The 23,601-nt window shown below is 38.5% G+C and overlaps 1 protein-coding gene across 1 annotated transcript; it reads right to left on the reverse strand.

Annotated features, from left to right (window-relative positions):
* Positions 1 to 18,257: 18,257 nt before the first annotated feature.
* LOC130073079 (gastrula zinc finger protein XlCGF7.1-like) lies at positions 18,258 to 19,075 on the reverse strand. The gene has a single exon (XM_056238511.1). It carries the CDS (start codon positions 19,071 to 19,073, stop codon positions 18,258 to 18,260), a length of 816 nt encoding a protein of 271 aa, XP_056094486.1. The 5' UTR covers positions 19,074 to 19,075.
* Between the last annotated feature and the right edge of the window lie 4,526 nt (positions 19,076 to 23,601).

The raw sequence follows: 23,601 nt of genomic DNA on the forward strand, positions 1-23,601 counted from the left end.
CCAGTGTACTTCATTGTAATGAAATTGTGTTTTCCTCTTTTGTGCAGTTTTAAACATCAACACATTTATCTGTTCCTGGCTGATTCATGTGCAGTAAGTGGACTTTTCCAAACTTTACATCAAAAGGGAAGAAAGTACAACACTTTGTAATGCCCATTTCCCCACCAATGCACAGGACAGTGAAGAAACTCTCTCAGATGACTGTCTTTTGGAGAAAGTATCTTTAAATAACTTTACTTAATTTACACTTGAGTACCTATTATTTCTGAATGCAATATGTGTTGCAGGAGTCCACATCTACAGAAAGGCCTACAGAAGAGTCTGCACAAAGCAGTTATACAGAGGTGGGCAGTGTATACTTTTCCTTTTATTTTTTGTTGCATAAGGCTTGTGTTGACAGGTTTAACCCAAGCCCCCCTGGCCCTAGAAAATAGAGTATTTTGGGGGGGAAAACTTGACAACTTAAAGAAAAGAAAAAAAATCTGGCACTACAGAGTTAGAGATAGAGTTGCTTCAAAGGAACTTCAGAGTAAGTGCTAATATATTATTTCACACAGAGTACTATTGCTGACCTTGCATAGTATCTCTTATTGCAGGCAAAATATGACTTGATCACTGGCTTTTCTTTACAAAGAACAATTTAAATAAAAAAATCAAAGAACTAAGCATATTTGTCTTGTCTTTTATTAAACATTTAATGAAATGTTTTATATTTTTGCTGATGGTGGAAATGTTGTGTAAATGGCACATGTAATGTCACAGGCCCTGTCAAGTGCAACCCTCAGGCTTTTCAGACACTGAAATCTTCCCTTTAGTTGGCCAAAGTTCATTTCATTGTGTGACCTTGTCCTGGCTAGAGCTGCATTGTAACTGTAATACAGTGAGCTTGATATTGATACCATGTTCAAGTAATGTGCATAAATGTGAATCTCTGTGCTTCCACATTTGTGATATGGAACAGTCACACACCATCTAGAGATTTTAGTCTGTCAACTGCCTTTTTTTTTATTTGATATAATATTACTAATCTTGAATATTAAGAATTGTAATAGTAACTTGGCTGCACATTTACATTGTGATCCCCCTTTCTGTTCACAAAATTCCCTTAATAGAGGCCTTGATGGGAACATTTGTGCAGTCTATTGACCAATCACATTAGTGAAGCCTGAGGGACATATCTGTGTCATATTAATCGGCATGTTCATGGTTGCATGATCTTCATTAAAAATTATAATACCTGCGTTGGCTAAAAAAAAAAAAAAAAAAAAACCTGCTATAGCCTACAACCTTGGGTCTAAACTGGCTTGGAAATGCCACAAAAAAACACCCTAAAAACTGCTTGAGCGCCAGGGTAAACTTTGTGAATGACACGACAGACAGCACTTATCAAGTCCTCCGCATCTCCAATAGTTTAAAGGAAAGAGCCACTCGCAAATAATATCAGGACAATGCACACAGTTTGTGCTGTTATTAAAGGCCGACTCCGACGAGTCGAACATTTAATGTGCGTTTCCAAAAAATAATTGATGTAAACGACATCCTCACGAGTCATGAGAAAAATTATATCTCTCAAAAAGTACACTATCGCGCTGCGTTAAAAGACTTCTCGTTTCACCTCCGCTTATAAAGGCGCGATCTAATCCTACATGAAATAAGCCTGCTCACGAGCAGGTTCAAGCTAGCGCACCTGTTGCTATGACAGCAAGTCCAGGATGAGCTTCGAAGAACCAAACGATCCAAGATCATGCCAAATCGTCAACAATCAAATCCAGCTAACTGAGTTAGCGACGTACGAAGAACGAGCCCCAGGACAGGTGTCTTGGTGAGAGACGTGCTTATAGATACACGTTCCCTAACGATATACACTGTGCTCACAATATTGCACAGATTATTACCATCGTATATCAGGCCAGCAGACATATGTTTAGGGTAGATGTATACTATTAAATGTATAAAAACTATACTTGAGTATATTTCTATTGTAAGTTACTAAAAACATACTCAAGTAGATTTTTAAAACATATTTTTCATCTGGGTTATAACATAAACAGAAAATTAAAGATTTGAATATTTAATCAACCTAGTAATTTTGTTTTTCAATTACAAGTTGCCTCTATTTAGGGCATGACTACCTATATCACACTATTTGATGCCATTGGTACAGTATACGACGATCAATATTCTGGCTTCGGCATCCCATGTTAAACTCCATCATATCGCCGGGATGATAATCCTCCGATCTGAAGTGAACGCTACACACGATCTGAAGTGAACGCTACACACGATCTGAAGTGAACGCTACATACGATCTGAAGTGAACGCTACACACGACCGCGGTTCTCGAAGCCGATGCGGAAGAGAAATCCCGTCTCTTCACCGGCACAAACCGCACCAGGCACGAAAGATATACAACACCGTCCTTTTTCTTGTTATGGAAACCTGTGGACTCGATGTCCTGACAGGCCGGAATTTTTGCAACCTCCACAAACACAATAATTTACCATGACGATGATAGATTGAAATACAAAAACTACCGAAAACACACTGACTCACGGCCGCTCTCACTGAATGCCAGCCTGCTCTGCACTGAGGCGAGGCTGAGGCTCCCTAGCGTGACGTAAAATGACGCGATGTTGAAAAAAAAAGCCGTTTTTACGAGCAGTCCAAGAAACGCTCACTTTATCTACTAAATTAGTGCCCTTATGTCGTTTTAAAACATTTTAAATCCTGCATTACCTTTTCATATGGTATTTTCATACAAGGTTATATATTAATTTAGATTTTTTTTTTACCTACAATATGCTCTTTAATCTCCATCTTTACAATAGTATGTCCGTAGTTTCTCCTGGAGTAATTCCTCCTGCTTGCTTCTTCTTCTCCTGTGGGAAGATGTGAATATTCCCCAGCATTTAAACTCTCATGAACGGCTGTGGGAGCTTCACTGACTGAAGGAGTGAATTGTGGTCGTTGTTGCTCATTTAGCAGATGATCATCACACTTACAATCACTAGAGATTATCCAGGTGCAAATCGTCGTTTAGAAACAATTCAATGATTGCTGAATTTACACTTTTGGCTTCATATCAAGCTCAAAGTGTAAATTCAGTGATCATGGAATTTGGCTGTTAAGTGGTGATGCACAATTATTGTCATTCATTGCATCTTGCATTGAGTGTAGAATTTATGTTACAAAGAAACAAACTTGTGTGAATTGAGTGACTTAAGTAATTAACACATTTCCTTGAGTAGCCAATGTAATCAATATAAGGTAAACCTACATTTTAAGTCTGAGCCTGTGTGTGTGTATGCGTGTGTATGTGCGTCTCTCTCGTCTTTTCTCTCTCTCTCTCTCTCTCTCTCTCTCTCTCTCTCTCTCTCTCTCTCTCTCTCTCTCTCTCTCTCTCTCTCTCTCTCTCTCTCTCTCTCTCTCTCTCACACTCACACTCACACTCACACTCACACTCACACACACACACACACACACACACACACACACACACACGTCAAGTCACTTCCATTTTAGATGCAATATTGAATAAGCAGAAAAATCGGATTTTCTGCTCTGAAAATATAAATAAGCATAAAAATTGAATAAGCACTTTGAATATTCTAAACAGAATAAGCACTAGTCGCTGATGAATAAGTACTAGTACTTAATGGAATAGATACTAGTATCTAAAAAATAAGTACTAGTAGCATGAAAATAGAGACTAGTAGGTTAAAATGATTAAATGTTAAAACGGCTTGCCATATTGGCTCAGAGAGAGAGAGAGAGAAAATGACCTTTTAGATACTAGTACCTATTAATAGATACTAGTATTTATTCAATAAATACTAGTACTAAGTCATTAGATACTAGTACCTATTAAATAGATACCAGTACTTATTCATTAGCTACTAATACGTATTCAAAAGAATATCTAAAGAATAAGCACTAGTATCTAAAGAATAGGCACTAGTACTAAAGAATAAGCACTAGTCGCTAATGAATAAGTACTAGTACTTAATGGAATAGATACTAGTATCTAAAAAATAAGTACTAGAAGCATGAAAATGGAGACTAGTAGGTTAAAATGATTAAATGTTAAAACGGCTTGCCATATTGGCTCAGAGAGAGAGAGAGAGAGAAAATGACCATATTCAAACCAAAATATCTGACTTCCTCTTGGTCTGAGCTAATGACAGTTAATTAAAAAGTTGTCCGGCTTGATCTGAACAATATGTGTACCGAGTTTTATGATTGTAGGTAAAACTATAAAACTAACCCCCAGCTTTTGTCAAAAGGTGGCGCTACTGAGTCCCTGCACCACGCCCGTTTCTGAAACTTTGCACATGTCTACTGGCTAATAAATGTGATCTGTCTGTCGAGTTTCATGCAATTTTAAGCAATTTCAGGCATATTAAGAGTCTCAATTAGCATCCAAAAAGAATATTAAAGTTTGATGAGTTGCCATGGCAACAGTATCTAAGATATCAATAATCCTTTCACAGGTCTACATCTGGCGTGTGTCTACATTATACACATAAAGTTTGAAGCAAATCGGGTAAAAACGGGTGATTTCAAAGCATTTTGAAAGTGACACACTTCCTGCTGCCAGTTGGTGGCGCTATAACTTTGACTCACAATAGTCACATCCATGTGATCGGCCTCTTACAGCGAACACACTGCTAAAGTTGAATCAAGATCAGTTACTGTATGCTGAAGTTATAACACACTTCCTGTTTCCATTATTCGCCATAAATTCGTTTCCTCGCCACGGCCAAACCATTCGAGATATCAAAAATCCCCTGGCAATTTTCATCCTCAATGTCTTGACTTCATGCACACCGAGTTTGGCGATGATTGAATGAATTCCCTAGAAGTGTTTCAAATTCCTGAGCATGCGTTTCCAAACAACCCTAAATAGCCGACTTCCTGTTGGGCTGGCGTAAAACTTAGAGCGCGAAAGTTGTTCGGCCCGATGACATCTATATGTGTACCGAGTTTCAGATTATTACATGCAAGCGTGTTTGATATATGGACAAGTGTTCAAACCCCATTCCAGGGGGCGCTGTCGAGCCCCCCTGCCACGCCCGGGTACCAGCTTCAGCCCGGCCCTGATGGCCGCGGGTTCTGACCCGTGTGCAAAGTTTCAAGAGTTTTCGAGCACGTTAAGGGCCCCAAAAGTGCCCGAAAGGTTAAAAAAAAAATAATAATAATAAAGAAGAATAGCAAATAATCCTAAGAAGAACAATAGGGCTCTGCGCCCTTTCAGGGCTTGGGCCCTAATAAACAGAGCAATTCCAAGAGGGTCCTCACACCATCGGTGCTCGGGCCCTAAATATGAGCATGGTTATGTGTTCAGGACAGGACTCTTATCAAACGTGAAGTTTGGGGCAGATCGGACATTGTATGCCTGAGTTACTGCAGGCTGTCTGTGGTTGCCTAGCAACATCGGAACTGCAAGCAATATTGAACTATATGACTTATTCATGCATAAATCACCAAAAGACTGAAATTGGGTGTACATTTGTCAGGCCGCCAAGGGCACACCCTTCGACGAAAACTCAAGATCTTCGCAATTTAACGTTGCAAAGGCCTTAAGATAACACTCACCAAATTTGAAGAGGATCAGATAAAAACTGTAGGAGGAGTTCGTTAAAGTACAACATCAGGAAATTACGAAAAATGCACAAAATCTAGGAGGAAGTTCAAAATAGCTGACTTCCTCTTTAGGGCTATGCTCCAAGAGACTTTTTTGTAGGTATTGGGTCATTACATGTATGTACCAAATTTCATACCTGTACGTGAAACGTAGAGCCGGGGCAAAATGTGGGGGCAATAATTTACCGAATTTGCCCCACCCAATTTTGAAAACCATATCACACGTAAATTTTCACCACTTCTGAAGTGTGTGCAAAGTTTCATGAGTTTTCGAGCATGTTTAGGCCCTCTAAAAAGCGATTCTTTTAAGAGAAGAAGCGGAATAATAATAAACGGAGCAAAAACAATAGGGTCCTCTCACCATCGGTGCTCGGGCCCTAATTACAAAATTATTTATTAGAGTGTATTCTACAAGATGCATTTGAATATTTTACATATCAATAGTTTTTATTTTAAATTCTGCATCACCAGATTTCATTTTCATTTGTTACAATTTCTCTAAACTTTATCACTAAGTTTAGTATACTTTTCTTAACCTACAAACATCAAACTTTCCTTAAAGCTGCAGTCAGCAGTTTTTCCTCTTTGTCGCCATCTCTGTTCGAAATCTGCAATTGCAGTCATTCGCGGAATTATCAACTTTACGTGAGTTGTACTTCGACACGGCACAGTGCGGATGAACACAATGTTTGAGGAGAGTGTGAGGCTGTCAGTCGCCGCCGGTGTAGATACTGGCTGTAATGACTCAGTGGGACGAGACTTATCCATATGCAACGAATTTATTCAACAGAAAAGTCAGACAACAGGTAACTCAGGATAATAATAATAATAGGAGGAGACAACAGGTAACTCAGGATAATAATAATAATAGGAGGAAGACTGAGACGTAGTGTTGTCACGGTACCAACATTTCAGTATTCGGTACCAATACCAGTGAAAATCCACGGTTCTCGGTACCAATTTCGGTACCAAAGCTTAATTTAGATAAAATTTACATATATTAAAGTGTATCACAGTTACAAAGATGGAAACTGTAGTATTAAAAACACTTTACAATAAGATTCTATTTGTTAGATAACATTAGATAAAATGACCTAACAATAAACCATAGTTATATAGCAATTATTCTCCTTGGGGTTAATTTAAAAATATACTAAATACATTTTTAAAATCAAAAGTTTTATCTGTTAACATTATTTAATGCACAATGAATGAAGTGAACAAACATGAACAATCAAGTGTTTGTATTAAATAACATTCACAAACATTAATTAATGTTGTAAAAATATATTGTTCACTCAATGTGTTGATGTTAACACATTTAGTAATGTTAATGAATGGTATCTTATTGTAGTGTTACCAAACTATACAGGAGATAAAACATGTTTTATTTGACTTAACTGTAGCTTACTTTTATTTAATCCAAAACTGCCAAAAATTTCACTCTTTCCTGTCTTCAAAACTTGAGAACGCTGTAGCTGATTTCTAATGCAAGGGCTAGAAATCAATTAATTCTTTGCTGATACTTCCTCGTCATCACGGAGAGCGCAGTTTGTACCGCTTTCTCCTTCTCTCCACAAGCGCTCGCTCTCGCGTGTCTCCGCTATGCAACCATAAACAGTGACGCGCCTGGAAAAACAAGCTCGTACGTCGCTTCTATTATGAGCACGCTTCCCGCGCGCCTACATTTGAAATGTGAACGTGTGAACGGCCCTTTATGGCAACGTGACATTAGCCTAATTCAACATATTTCCATATGTGGCTCTTTCCTCCTTTCTTGTCAACAAGTGGATTCAGAGCCAACGCATTAGCAGCGCCGCCGGTCGCCATGTCTCAGTGTTTTTATGAAGAGGACGCAACTCTACCAGCGCATCAAGAACCGGATTAACCCGGTACTCGGTACCTAGAAAAGCTGGTACCGTAACCGTTAATTTTTTTTAGTACCGACTTGGTACCGAAGTACCGAGTTTTTTGACAACACTACTGAGACGTGAGTCGAACTGGGCAGGAGGTCGAGGGCTGGCAGCGAACCTTCAGTATCCAGGGACAGGCTTCGGGTCGAGGCAGGTGGCAGAGAATCAGAATCCGGGACAGACGGGAGGTCGAGAGGCAGGTTGCGGATAATCAGACAGGGTTAGTTCAGCGTGGGTCAGAGGAAACAGGTAGAAGAATTGTTCGGACATGCACACATAGAGAGGCAATACTTCGCAAAGAACGCTCTGAGAACCAGGCAGATAAAGGGCCTTTCTCAATCTGTGTTCTTGTCTGTACTTGTGTCCTTGTGTTCTTGTGAAACGTCATCTTTTGTGGCCCAAGTACTGTCCCAATATATAAGTTTGCATTTTGGAAAGAACGGTTAAAAATCCAAAAATTTGCTCACAGACTCGTTTTACCCCACAGTCAAGAGACCATTGCAGCCTGGCTGTTATCGTCAATAATTCTCGTTATGTTTGGGTACTGCAGACGGCGTCTGTGCGGGGGTATTGCGCAATACCAGCAAGAACACATCGTCTCAAACTGTCAGCAGCGTTCTGTGTGCTCGTCACCTTGTGAGTTAATTCTTCCAAGAACAACTGGCTAGAGCTTTTTCCCCTAGAACACAAGTCCGTTCTTTGCATTCTTGGTTTTGAGAAACATGACAATGAGTTCACTGTACTAAATTGGCCCCCACAGTCACCAGATCTCAACCCAATAGAGCATCTTTGGGATGTGGTGGAACGGGAGCTTCGTGCCCTGGATGTGCATCCCACAAATCTCCATCAACTGCAAGATGATATCCTATCAATATCGGCCAACATTTCTAAAGAATGCTTTCAGCACCTTGTTGAATCAATGCCACGTAGAATTAAGGCAGTTCTGAAGGTGAAAGGGGGTCAAACACAGTATTAGTATGGTGTTCCTAATAATCCTTTAGGTGAGTGTATGTTCGATCATGAGAGAAGAGAAGTGTCACAACATAAAATGTAAATAGAAAAAACAAGCAAAACATTGACACTAGAAACCTTTTATAATGACAGCATTTGTATTACCATTATGGTCACATTTGGTTGAAAAAAAAGAATAATTAGCTATTATTATTATTATTTGGATCTAGTGCAATTGGTCAAATCGGTGTAACCGTGAGCAAATGAATTGCATTCCTGCTTAGAACGAGCGTTCGTAAATATTTCCAATAAAAGTTTCCCTCATCCTCGTCCTTTTGTAACTGGTCCCTCTATGCAAACAACGTCATATCATAAATGATAGGAAACCCAGCAATGGCGATGATTAGCTTCTCCTCTATTTTCTCGCAATTAATGTTTTGGTAGGAACGAAAGTTTACATTGTATGTTTCTCCGCAATCAGCCAACGCGAAGGACGTCTATATTCCGATTGGTTGCTGGCATTTTGCCGCTGAACCGCGTCATGGCTCATTACCATAAAGTTGAGCTACTTTCAACTTTCTGATTGATGCTCTGGTTGCTCAAAATGTGACTCCGATGGATTTGACGCTCCTTGCAGCTGAGAGAAGCCAGCTTCCATTGAAAATGAATGACTTCCGATAACTTTGGAAGCTCAAGTCGGCAGTGTGTGTATGTACAGTACGGAACAGATAAAAGACTGATGTTTGAGTAAGTACAGCGTTTTTCTTTTCTCAAGAAACACTATAGGGGCTTTTGCACCAGATAGTTATAGGAACTAATCACCAGGGTGGTTCCCCGGGAACTAATGGTTCCCATAGGTTTTTTTTATGGTTGCATTCGCTCCACCAGTAGGAACTCTGAAGTGACTTAAGCCACGCTTGTTGTTGTAACGGTGTGGCGGACCTTTATTTTGATGGCACTGAGAACGCCAGAGAATGAGCACACAGTGCTCGCATTCTCCCTGTTCTTTAGTTTATGATCTGTATAATATGATATTAGATGGGACTGTTATACATAGAAAGTAGACAGTAAAGAAAAGTTATTAGGGTTTGCCATGTGGTTGATGTCCAGTGTCGCCAGCTGAGCAGAAATACATAATCATGCGCCAAAAACCGGGAACTTCCGCTAGTAGTTCTTTGAACTATGAAAAGGTTCTTCCTGTGCGAAAGCCCTTAATGTCCATAAAAGCTCACATTTTTTGTATTTGAGGAGTGGAGAATAGTCTTTGCTGTGTAGTTGATGTCAAATATACTGTTTCAAATATCCTGTGCACAGTACTTCATCTTTTGTATAATGAGATTTGATCATGATATTTCAACAACAAGAAAATACATACAGTTACAATAAACTATATTCTGGGTTACAACTACCTGGCTTAAGGTGAAGCAACAATAAAAAAGGGGAGGCCACACATAGAGTTACGTTTTGTTACATCCCTTTTGGTCTGTTTCTGTGTTTTATTCTGTTTTTGGGAGGTGTTTGGGGGGGGGTTTTGTCCAGGAAAAAGACCAGACTGGTTCCTGCAGTCTGATTGGTGCCACGCCCTGATTGATCAGCTGACTCCTGGTCATTTATAAAAGCCTCCTTCGTTACTTCTTTCATTAGCCTTGTGCTCACTCGCTATACTTGCCTTGCGTGACTTTGCTAGTTCGTTTTCAGAGTGTATTAGTAAGACTGTTGAGTGTTTATTTTGGGGTGTTTATTTGAGAGTTTGTTTCAGAAAGAAGTGGTTTCTTGTGAACTGCCATGCTTGTGATATTGACCACCGCCTTTTTAACGACCTAGATTCCAGATTACCCCGGCACTGATTTGTTTGCTCTTATACCTGTATACAATTGTGTATAGTAATTTGGGAAGCAGGGAGACCGATGCCACTTTTTGTTTGATCTTTATTGCCTGGTTTAGATAAGGGAGTTGGGGAAGTAATTGTTTTTTTGTTGCTATTTTGGGCTCTGTTGGCTCCTGAAGCCAAATCCCCAATTGTAATATAAACCTGTTAAATCCAATAAACACTGTTTCATTAGCACGTTTTTTTTATTTATTTTTATTTTTTATTTTTTATTTTAATGTTAGGCCTTTGATGTAGACAAGGTGTAACAGAAGTAAACTAAACAAATCAACATTTAGAAATAAACTAAAATATAATACAAAAAGTAATTAAAGACAAGTAAAACAATCCAGGAGAAGAGCAAAAGAGGAAGGGCACTAAGCTCCAACTAGGGATGGTGAAAACTAAACAATTTCTTGACCGACCACCGAGCCTCATTAACCGGTTGAAACCGGTTAACCGATTAGTTTAAAATATGCCATGCTATTTGAAATAACAGCCATTTCGAGCCGCACCTGAAATTTCGCAACTTTGTCGCATCTCTCTGCCGCTCTGCCTCCCGCTCACACACACACACACACACACACACACACACACACACACACACACACACACACACACACACACACACACACACTGCCCCAGCGCCGCCCTTCCACTCACGTCACCTTTTTTAAATTCTCCTACAGCGCGAAACAGGAGTCCCGCAAACGCGGCGCGGAGGAGCTTACGTAATCGGAGGACAAATGGCTCCTTAGTTTCGAAATGGTTTGGGTACAAGGTGATCGCGTTGAAAATAAAGGCGTTAGTCTAGCGTTAGAAGCTCATTTGAAATATTGGCGCGGCTCATTTGAGAAAATGACAGCTCCGAAGAGACGCCGATTTTGTTTGAGGTAACGTTAGTGCTAACAATAATAAAGAAAGATGATGATCATCATCACCTTATCTGTTACCACTGAAATGTAGATGTAATGTATTTCCAAATCTAATGCGGGTGTCGCGTTTTCAGGTGATACATCATAGATGATGTGCTACGGCTGTATTTAAGCACTGTATTACACAAGTTGCAACTTACATCTATGTCATTCTTTTTCGTGAAATGGTCCCACACAATACTTTACTTTGTACGCTTCATCCTGTCGTCTGCCCTGGCTCTAACCTCGAGTGTTTAAGCCTGTAGCCTTTACTTTTCGCAAACCTTGTGAGCGCGCGAACCCAAACGCTGTGACCTCGCACCAAATGTTTTTATTGGTTTAATAAGTACAAACAGGCGAGTTATGAAAAATTTAGTGTGAGGGATTTGTTCACTTCACACAAAAATACCTTGGAATGAGATGGCTAACTGTAGTAGGGTTTAGTCCACTGTCTTTAATAGCCTAATTTAGAAATCACTTTTTTTTTAACCGACTACCGACAACTTTGATCGGTTAACGTTGATACGGTCAACCATCGGTCAAACGGTCATCGGTTAGCATCCCTAGCTCCAACTCAGACCTAGTCTTCAGGTCGCCCACATGCAGCTCAACGGCTAACCCGTCTACCCTCGTCCGATGTAATTCTTCCATAAGGCTTTATCCAAACACTCCCAAAGAATAATTTGAATCAAATTATTACTTACCAAATAATCAAACTCATCCAATTATCTCTCACCTAACTGTTTTACCAAATAGGCCTACCAAAGAATTGACTGAGCTTTTCTCAGTTTGATCCCGGCAGAGATGCTCACAAGTCTCTGAGCTAGAGTCCAAGTCAAGTCTCAAGTCTCTGAGCTAGAGTCCAAGTCAAGTCTCAAGTCTCTGAGCTAGAGTCCAAGTCAAGTCTCAAGTCTCTTGTGGTTATAAGTGTTGGATCACGTACAGCGACCCATCCAAGTTGCTTAGAACACTGCATAGCTTTATATAAGGAATTCAAACCATGTAATAGGTTACACTTTATTTCGATAGTCAACTTTAGACATTCTACTAATCATGTACATTTTCAACTACATGTCAACTAACTCTCATTAGAGTATTAGTAGACTGTAGTAGACTGTCAGGTTATGATGTGGGTTCGGGTTTGGAGAACAAGTTGACTTGTAGTTGCCAAGTTACTTAGTCAGTAGAATATCTGTTGGGGAACCAACAAAATAAGATATTATAATATATAATTAGCAGATATTAAGCAGACAGCCAACTAATACTCTAATGAGAGTTAGTTGACATGCAGCTGCAAAGTTAGTTATAGTTAGTAGAATGTCTAAAGTGGACTATCAAAATAAAGTGTTACCATATGTTATTACGACTCCTTTATCTATTAGCATAAAGTATCAGCTTTGATTTTGGTATATAATCAGTGTAAACAGGCTATTGCAACATGACAAAAACACCAAGAATGCTTTACTTTTAGTTAATTTCTTTATTTTGCCTTGTAGCTTGAACATACAGGCCATACGACCAAATGTAGAAAATGTTATAACTCACAACACTAAAATTGACACACTCCTATTTAGTGCAAAACATCAGTGTAGCTAAATGCAAAACACTATTTAAACACTCATTTGTATTTCATAAGGAAGACAGTCGGAGTTAAACTCCCGTAACGTTAGGTAGCTAAAGCAATAAGCAAGCTAACGGTAGATGGTCAATGCTGAGCTAAACATGTTTACTCACCTATCACTGATATCAGGGTGCGTTTTCAGATGCCTGATAAAATTAGATGTGGTTGAACCAGAATCTTTTATCGTGATACTGCATATTTTGCATTGAGCGCTTCTTTTGAGCGCGTCTTGTTTGAAGTTTTTGAACCCAAAGCTAACGATGAATGGCACAGCAGCGGCCGGTGCAGTCGAACTTTTTCTTTGTTATCCTCTCATGTGTGGTCGCGCGCGCGCTGCCAGCAATAGGCCACGTAGTACGTGGTTACGTAGGCAGGTTATAGGTAACGGAGGGAGGGGGATAACAGCGAGCTCATCAGACGTTTCCTAAAAATAAACATTGTTCACGAGTCCCGCAGCTCGAGTCCGAGTCGAATCTGAAGTCACTGTGTGTGGGACTTAAGACGCACTCGAGTCCGAGTCTCAAACTCGAGTCCCCATCTCTGGATCCCGGACGAGCCCCCATAATGTTACGACCACCTGGCTCTAGGTGAAGCAACATTACAAAAGATATACAAGAGAATAAATGTGTGTGCCAGATGAATCCTCGAATTGAGCCTTGTGTTGTTAATGTGGAAATCACATAACTAATGACAAACGAGGCCTCGGTTTGTGTGGAATACTTCAACGGTTCTGTCTGAATGTCGCTTCCGGATAAAGGGAGTTTGAAACTTGCGCCACCGTGTGGGTGTTTTCAGTCGTAGTAGAAGCAGTAGTAGAACTAGTGTCAGAGTTGTCATTGTCGTAATTATGTCATATGTGTTAGGGCTGTATATTACATTATATCAAAGAGTATAAAAGAACAAAAGGGGAAACTCTGATATTTTTTTGGTAACAGCCACTAGGTGGCGCTTCGGTATAGCGGCCGCCATTTTGGGGTGAAGGTTCCAACTGGAGTTACTGGACAAACTCACTTTTGCGCACCCAAAATCAGAGAATCTCCCAGCCAAATCAGAAGCACAATGGAACATTTCTTAAATTAAGCCATCAGTAAATTTTGGTACACCTACAGTAAATGCTGTATTTTTTTTTAATCAGTTGTGGAATCCAATCATTAAATACACATTTGAGGTAGTTTTTTCTTGCTTTATTGAGTATTTCCATTTTATGCAACTTTACACATTTACTACCAACTCCACTAGGCCTGAAATATATTTTGTACGTTTTAATCCCCTGGATCATGCTACAAACATAATGATGATCTTATAGAACATGATGCATTGCTGTGTCTGTTATCCTATAATAGCTTGTTTTCATATGACGTCACGCCACTGCGTTGCCATGGCGCGAAATGCAAATGGAGGGCAGGAAGTGATTTGCTGTATTTAGAAAGCACTATAACAAACTCAAAATGCCTATGTTTTGCGTCGTTTATGGTTACTTAAATCGATCAAACCACGAGGAGTTTTTATCGTGTACCAAAAGTTGTTGTTCATAAGGGGGAAAATGCAAGAAATTGACCGAAAAACTCCGGGAAAACGGCTTGCAAACCTACATCTGCGGTCGGGAGGAGCCGAATGGGAAAATGGCCGTGTGTGCAGTGATCACTTCGTCAATGGTGAGTTAATACAACTTAAGTAGCTATGTTTGTGTAACGTGTAACATTTACGAACTTTGTAAAGTCAAAGTATGTCTGTAAGACGAGGTAGTTGCTGATATCTACCGCCTCGATGGCAGGAAAATCTTTCAATTCAGTTGAAAATCGCTCCTCTTCATAACGTAAGAATCACGTCCAACATATGTTTGATTTTTTGTTTATATCTTTCTCTTGTAATAGCTTGTAAAGTAGTACAGTACGGACTTTCCTCCATCTCGTCCATTGCGCTCTTCACTCCCTGCCCTCCATCTGAATTTCGCGCGTCATCATAATCACGTGACTGAAACCCAGCTATTGACACTTTTGGACAGTGGCTGTGTTTTTTTATTTACTTGCTTTAAAGCTCATTAATATGAGATAGTACTGCAAAAAAAAAAAAAAGAAGAAGATAATGCCGTTTTTAAAGCTAGGTCTCTTTCCATAAGATTTACGAATATCACTGTTTAACCATGTTACTGATACATTTTTTCCTTGAACATTTTAAAGGAGTATAAAATTTGTTTACCAAATCAGTTACAGTTTCAGTTAAGGAAGTGCAACACAAGTTCCCCTCATTTATCTGTAATATATAATCCCAATCAGCATTATTAATCTCTATTTCAAATTGACCTACTTTAGATTTCGGTATCCCAAACTTAATTCTATCTGGTCTCTGGTTTTTTAATCGATTTAGTCGTTGTTTAGTTAATTTCCTTACTGTTAATACCATATTATGGTCTAATAAACCTGTCAGTAGATTGTAATGTTTTATAATACGCTCTTCCCTATTAGTAAAAATAAGATCTATCAAAGTCTTGCTAGTTCTGGTCACTCTTGTTGGCTTTTTTATCAACTGATCATAATTAAATTTTGGACATCATTGTTTTTAACTTTTGTCTTTCTCTTTCATCTGCCCAATTTATATTAAAATCACCATAAAATATTGTTTCAATAGAATTATCAAACATTTCCAATAGTTCCTTCATATCATCATAAAAAGAAAGGGGGAATTATATAAAGCAACAATATTAAATTGCATTCGAGGAGAAAGGATCACTTTTAAGGCTAAACCAGGGGTCGGCAACCCAAAATGTTGAAAGAGCCATATTGGACCAAAAAAAAAAATCTGTCTGGAGCCGCAAAAAATTAAAAGCTTTATATAAGCCTTATAATGAAGGCAACACATGCTGTAAGTGTTATATTAGCCCTCTAGTATCAAAATGATAAGTAGGCTACAAATTAGAGCTTAGATCGGGCCCAAAAAATCAAGCCCGGCCCGACACATTAACGTAATTATGAGCCCGAGCCCGATTTTAACCCGACCATTTTTTAATGCGTGGGTCGTTATAACTGACGTTCTCAACTTTCTTTCTCCCGCGCCCGCAACATTTATGTTTTGTCCCGCTCCCGCCCGCAAATAGACTTTTTTCTGTACCTCCAAATACTTTCAAGTTAGCCTACGTGTCGCCACCATACATCCTCCTGATAAATTATTTGTTATTAAAGCATTAAAACACAACAAACCACTGTTAATTTAACATAAAAGCAAGCAGTTTACTATGCGTGCATGGTTTGGGATGACTTTGGGACGCAAAGTGCACTCTCTTAATAATTCCTAAAAAGCTGACAGTTCATCGCGATCTCACACATCTCTGTTATTATCAATGAAGCTGACTGCACAATGAATCTTTCATAATATCCACACGTTGTTTGTTATAATTGGAGGATTTGCCAGCATACAGAATTCAGCACTGAACAAAAAAGTCAGTTTTGAGCGTGAGGGGAGTCTATCTTAAATGCTTCTGATTGGCCATTGCGTTCAAGAAATCAACACATATGTCTGTGATTGGCTATATCGCTCAACGCTGCAAACATATTATGAATAGAAATTCTGGCCTGTAAATCGTTTCTATTTTGTTTTAGTAGAGTGTGTGCATTACCGCACGCGCTCGCACTCGGCCATCAAATCTAGTCCCGCGCCGCACTAGAGTGCGTTGGGAGTGCTCAGCTATCTTTTTCTTTTTCCCCTTGGGATCCATGGCCCATGACACACCCGCCGGTTTGTTTGTCAGCCACCGGTCTGGCATCACGCCGATCTGACAGACACGTGTGTCACAGTCTATGACGTAAATTCTTCGTTGACAGAAATGTTGAAATTAAATATTTATTATACACATTTTTACAACGTTGAAAAACTTTAAGAATGTTTGTCATGTTTTTCATCCCACAGAAATTATATTAAAACAAAAAATATTTTTTCCATTTTCAAATTTTTGAAAAAGCTCCAGGGAGCCACTAGGGCGGCGCTTAAGAGCCGCATGCGGCTCTAGAGCCGCGGGTTGCCTACCTATGGGCTAAACATTCAATATTTGTATTTAGATCAACTCTTATACATTTGGAAATGAACCATCACTGAACTGGCGTAAGAGTAGAATTATGTGATTCTTAGAATTTTGATAGACTAAAGATTAAAATGTTACTCTGAGCGGCTTTATCCGGCCCCTGATATAGATTTCTCCCAATAAAATTAGTCTGATAAACACAGCGAATTAATTCAGTTAAACTGTTTCATGAATCACGATTCGACTAGTACACAAAGTCTTCTCAAAAAAAGTTAATTTTCATTACTTTTTTAGACAAAAGTGTTTGTCAAAATATAACATATATAACCATATAGCTAATGTAAGAGCCTAAATGACCTTATTTCATTAACAGATAGCAGCTGTAAAACAAGTATCCATTTTATCTCAGTGATGTGTTTTTCATATTATGAAATATAGTCCATAAATGAGAGGAATCGCGACTCTTTAAAAATTCATAGAAAAACAATTGGTGCAATTTTTTCCCCAAAAATAATTAGTGTTTACTACTACTGGTTCATTAGCAATGCTGAATACAGTGTTAAACCACTTGATTTAATGAAAACTAAGTTAAATCTATTCATTAAACCTAAAGAAAACACAAGTTTTATTCATTTTTAATTCTCACATTTTCACAATGTCCAGAGAGTGATTCAATCCAATAAAGTCTTCAACATGTTCTCAATGCATCACCTCTAAACAGCGAGACTAAAACCAAGTTGTTTGTGAATGATTATAGACTATTGTTGCCATTGTTTCACAAATGCCTCATATGTTCAATGAAAAATGAAAGTTTTCTGAACTATTATTCTTGTTCCATCTGTATGAGATGACCATGCACTGCTTGAGCGATGACACTGACACGAGTATTTTCACATTGTTGCTTTACTGTTCAGTTCATCTTGTATACAGTAACACTCAGTGTTTACTGCGCATGTGCAACACAACAGAGGATCAATACGGGTGTCTGCAAAACAGTCTCATGAAAGTGCGTATCTATACTATGAATGTCATTTCTCAAAAAATATATATATTTTTGCCGTATAAATGGCACGAGAAATAACATTTGTTGTATAGATACGCACTTTCATGAGATCAAAACATGCAACACTTAGAAAGCAATTCACAACCATTTAAACCGGTTCCCCTTGTCACTAATTTTAGATTAAATTACTGTATTAAGTGAAATTCCATCTTTTGCTTATTTACAAGTTATGGAAGTGAACTTTGCTCACTTAGACACAATTAGGCAATGATTTTTCTTATGATTAAGTAGAGTAGATGATTGGCTGAAACTCTTCCCACATGTAGAGCACTAGTGCGGTTTCTCTCTAGTATGAACTCTCTCATGATCTTTCAGGTTTCCTGACTGAGAGAAACTCTTTCCACAGTGTGAACACTTGTACGGTTTCTCTCCAGTATGAACTCTCTCGTGATTTTTCAGGCTTCCTGACTGAGAGAAACTCTTTCCACAGTGTGAACACTTGTATGGTTTCTCTCCAGTATGAATTCTCTGGTGTGATTTTAAGTTGCAGGATGAAGTGCAAGTCTTTCCACAGTCAGAGCACACATAAGGTTTCACACCAGTATGAACTCTCTCATGCTCTTTTAAAGATCCAAGATGTGAAAAACTCTTTCCACATACAAAACAGAAGTAAGGCTTCACAGTAGAATGAACTTTAAGGTGTGATCTTAAGCCTGATTCCAAAACAAATGTTTTATCACACTGATCACAGCTGAATGATCTCAATCCAGAGTGACGGCGCAGATGATCTTTGAGAGCGTTTTTGTAACTGAAACTCTTTCCACACTGAGAGCATGTGAAAGGTTTTTCTCCGGTGTGAATCCTCATGTGATCATTTAAGTGTCCTTTGCGAATGAATCCATTTCCACACTGAGTGCATGTATAAGGCCTTTCTCCAGTGTGAATCATCATGTGTCTGTTCAGATATGATTTATATATGAAACACTTTCCACACTCAGAACAGGTGAAAGATCCTTTGACTCCAGATTTTCCAGCTTGTTTCTGTGGGAAATTCTCTCCAGTCTTTGAAACGACTGCATTTCCATCTTCATTTGTGAAATAATGCGTTTTTTGAAACTGATGCTGTTTGTCTTCATTCACTTCCATCAGGTCTAAAATAAACAAATTAAATTCCCATAATTTAATATAAGGATACATGAGAAACAAAAATAAACATTATTCAAAATCTCAATTTTGCACAAATCCAATTTACTACTGAGTCTACTAGTATCTAGTTTTAGATGTTATTGTTATATGTCAGTTTTCATCTTAATGTTCCTCATCAGTGATTAAAGAGACTGAAGGAAAACACCAACCTATTTGTTCCTCTGTATCTTCATCTGTTATTCTGTAGGGTTCTTCCTCAATCTCCATCTTTACAATAGTATGTCCGTAGTTTCTCCTGGAGTAATTCCTCCTGCTTGCTTCTTCTTCTCCTGTGGGAAGATGTGAATATTCCCCAGCATTTAAACTCTCATGAACGGCTGTGGGAGCTTCACTGACTGAAGGAGTGAATTGTGGTCGTTGTTGCTCATTTAGCAGATGATCATCACACTTACAATCACTCCCAATTATCCAGGTGCAAATCGTCGTTTAGAAACAATTCCATGATTGCTGAATTTACACTTTTGGCTTCATATCAAGCTCCAAGTGTAAATTCAGTGATCATGGAATTTGGCTGTTAAGTGGTGATGCACAATTATTGTCATTCATTGCATCTTGCATTGAGTAGAATTTATGTTACAAAGAAACAAACTTGTGTGAATTGAGTGACTTAAGTAATTAACACATTTCCTTGAGTAGCCATGTAATCAATATAAGGTAAACCTACATTTTAAGTCTGAGCCTGTGTGTGGGTATGCGTGTATATGTGCGTCTCTCTCGTCTTTCGTATCCCTCTCTCTCTCTCTCTCTCTCTCTCTCTCTCTCTCTCTCTCTCTCTCTCTCTCTCTCTCTCTCTCTCTCTCTCTCTCACTTCCGGTGTGACTGTTGAGCGAGGGTGCGTGAGCGTGGTGCAGAGCGGTGTGAGTGGAAGTTTTTTTTTTCTCTCTTTTTCTGCTTATCTATTTTGTTATTTTTGTTGTCTTTTGTTAGTTGTTTAGTTATTTGGAGGGTCGGGTGCTGTCCGTCAGTCGGAGGCATGGCGGCCCTACAAACACAGGGGTTGAATACACTCACGAGACGCCACGCAATTAAGGTAGCATCAGCTGTGAGCATTGAGGCATGTTGTTTGGCCGTTGGAGAGTTAGTTGGACATTCTAGCGTCTTGTCCGCGTCTAGAATGAACAATGCGACAGTAGTTTTTTTAGATAGTGTAGACAAGGCAAATGAGTTGGTTGAGCAGGGAATTGTCATCGATGGGGAGTTCATTTCAGTTCTACCACTTTCTATGCCAGCAAAAAAGGTAATCATTTCTAACATACCACCTTTTGTTAGTGATGTAATTCTAACTCAAGCGCTGTCGCGCTATGGTAAATTGGTGTCACCGATAAAAAAGATCCCAATCAGTAGCGAATCGCCATTATTGAAACTTATCGTTTCTTTTAGGCGCTTCGTGTACATGATTATTCCGGATGATGCCGATTTAGATTTAACTTTGAATTTTTGTATTGAGGATTTTAGTTATTCGATTTTTGTCACGACTGGTAAAGTCAAATGCTTCGGATGTGGCAATAAAGGGCATTTAATTCGGAATTGCCCAACCAAAAATGTTGAGGGAGGAAAAAGTAATGAAGTAGTTGTACAGGGTAAGGAAAATGATGGAAAAGAAGTTAATGTGGATGTTCAAGAAGAAGGTTCGGTAGTGGTAGAAAATGTGGTAGATTGTTCAGTAGAAACTAAAGCTGAAGTAGCTGAAGTAGCTTCATCTCAGATTGAACAAGCAGATCCAATTCCTAAGATTTTACCTACAAGCAGTGTTTTAAGTGTTTCTGATAGGGTGGTTGATCCTTCAGAAAGCAAAAAAGGTGCAAATGGTGAAGAGTCTCAAATCAGTGTAATGGCTGAAGAAGCACAATTGACACCAGAACAAGAGCGGTTTTCTTTTAAGACACCGCAAAAAAGAAAGATGAAAAATAAAATGCTAGATGCAAAAATCAGTAAGACAGCTGAATTACGAGATAAGGATATTCAAGAGACGGAAAGTGACAGTGATTCTTATGAGTGCAGTGAGGTTCTTTCTCAAAGTGAATTTAATTTACGTAGTTATGATCTTGAGGACATTAAGTTGTTTCTCAGGTCAACAAAGAATAAAAGAGGTGTAAAGGTGCAAGAATATTTTCCTGATTTGAAACAATTTGTGGATCGGGCAAAGAGTTTGTTGGCTAGTGATTCATTTACCAATAAGGAAGTGTATAGGTTGAAGAAAATAGTGAGGAACATAAATATCGCTCAAAACTATGATGTTGTATAAGTGGAAGAAAAGGAATATTTTTTCCTGTTGGTTGGTATGGCGTATTGTGTTCTCTTTCTTTGTTTTCTTTATGAATGAAATTCATATTGCATCTATGAATGTTAATGGGGCAAACAATTTAAAGAAAAGAGCACACATTTTTGAGGAAATTGAGCAGAAAAATATAGACATTTTTACAGGAAACTCATAGTTGTGTGGAGAATGAGGTTGACTGGATGAAGGAATTTAGTGGATTATCCGTGCTAAGTCATAGCTCAAATATAAGTGGTGGGGTGGCTGTCTTATTTAATAAAAAGTTTAAACCAACTTCGTATGATGCAGTTGAAGTTGTGAAAGGCAGACTGTTAAAAGTTAGAGCTTCTTATGAAAATGTGGTGTTTGTTTTTATTTGTGTTTATATTCCAACGGCACCTATAGAAAGATTACTTTTTTTGGATACTCTTTGTGCAACACTAGAAGATTGCGGTTCTGAAGATTTTCTTTTATTGGGCGGTGATTTTAATTGTACTGAGTTGGATATGGATAGGAATCATGTTGAACCTCATATGGCTTCACGTAAGAGGTTAATTCATCTAATTGAGAAATATGACTTATGTGACATTTGGAGAAGGATAAATGGTAATGAAAAACAATACACATGGGCCCACATGCGTGATAATTATATATCACTGGCAAGATTAGATAGATTTTATGTATTTAAACATCATTTAAATTTATTTAACAAATGTTTTATCACGCCTTTGTCTTTTACTGATCATAGTATGGTAAGTTGTAGTTTTATTTCAAATTCAGTGAAATCCAAAAGTGCTTATTGGCATTTTAATACGAGTCTTTTAAATGATAAATTATTTATTGAATCGTTTAAATTTTTTTGGGAATCTTTTAAAGAAACAAAAACATCTTTTAAATCCTTACAGCAATGGTGGGATTATGGAAAGGTACAGATAAAGCAATTCACACAACAATATACTCGAAATGTTACAAAAGAATTTAATCGTTCTGTAGATTTTATTGAAAAACAATTAATAGATTTACAAAAGTTGTATCAATCCTCAGGTGATAGTAATATTTTGGAAACTTGTTTTAGGAAAAAAGCTGAACTTAAAGAGCTGTTAGAGTTTAAGGCACAAGGTGCTTTAGTTCGTGCTCGTTTTTTGGGTGTTGATCAAATGGATGCACCTTCCAAGTATTTCTTTGGTCATGAGAAAAAAAATGGGCAGAATCGTTTAATTCATGCCCTACGTTCTGAGGATGGCAATTTGTTATATAATCCCAGACAGATTCGTGATGTAGCGATGAGTTTTTATCAATCTCTGTACAAAAGTGAACTTAAGCCAGAAAACAAAGAAAAATCTCCTTTTCTAGAGGATTTACCAAAGATCTCAGAGGAGTCCAGTGAAGAGCTGGAATGTAGCCTAACCCTGGGAGAGCTGTATAAGGCACTCCATGAGATGGAGTCTGGGAAAGCTCCAGGTATAGATGGGCTTCCAGTGGATTTCCTGAAGGCTTTCTGGTCGGAGTTAGGAGTTGACCTGCTAGAGGTATTCAACGACAGCTTGCTGAAGGGTGGGCTGCCGTTGAGTTGCCGAAGGGCAGTAGTTACTCTCCTTCCGAAAAAGGGGGATCTGTTGGAGATCAAGAACTGGAGGCCGGTATCACTTTTGTGCACTGACTATAAATTACTTTCTAAAACTTTGGCTAAGAGAATGACTAAGGTAATGGGACAGGTGATCCATTCAGATCAATCATACTGTATACCTGGTAGGTCAATATTTGACAATATTTCTTTAATTAGAGATGTTATACAAGTTTCCAAATTATTTAATATCGATTGTGGTTTGTTGTCTCTTGACCAAGAAAAAGCTTTTATTCGGGTTGAGCATGAGTTTTTATGGAATATTTTAGAAGCTTTTGGTTTTAATGAGAATTTTCTAAACATGATTAAGATTCTTTATAGTGACATAGAGAGTATAATTAAGATTAATGGTGGCTTATGTGCTCCGTTCAAGGTCAAAAGAGGTATTAGACAAGGTTGTTCGCTATCTGGAATGTTGTATTCTCTTGTCATTGAACCCCTTTTACAAAAAATCAGGAAGAATTTAGATGGTTTCAAGATACCTTTATGTGAATTTGATTTTTGTTTGTCAGCTTATGCTGATGATCTCATAATAGTAATTAACAAACAAAGTGATATACATGTTTTATCTGGACTGATAGAGGAAT

Source organism: Rhinichthys klamathensis, unplaced genomic scaffold (genome assembly GCF_029890125.1).
Source record: "Rhinichthys klamathensis goyatoka isolate OS25496 unplaced genomic scaffold, OSU_Roscu_1.1 h1tg000523l_1, whole genome shotgun sequence".
Taxonomy (NCBI): domain Eukaryota; kingdom Metazoa; phylum Chordata; class Actinopteri; order Cypriniformes; family Leuciscidae; genus Rhinichthys; species Rhinichthys klamathensis.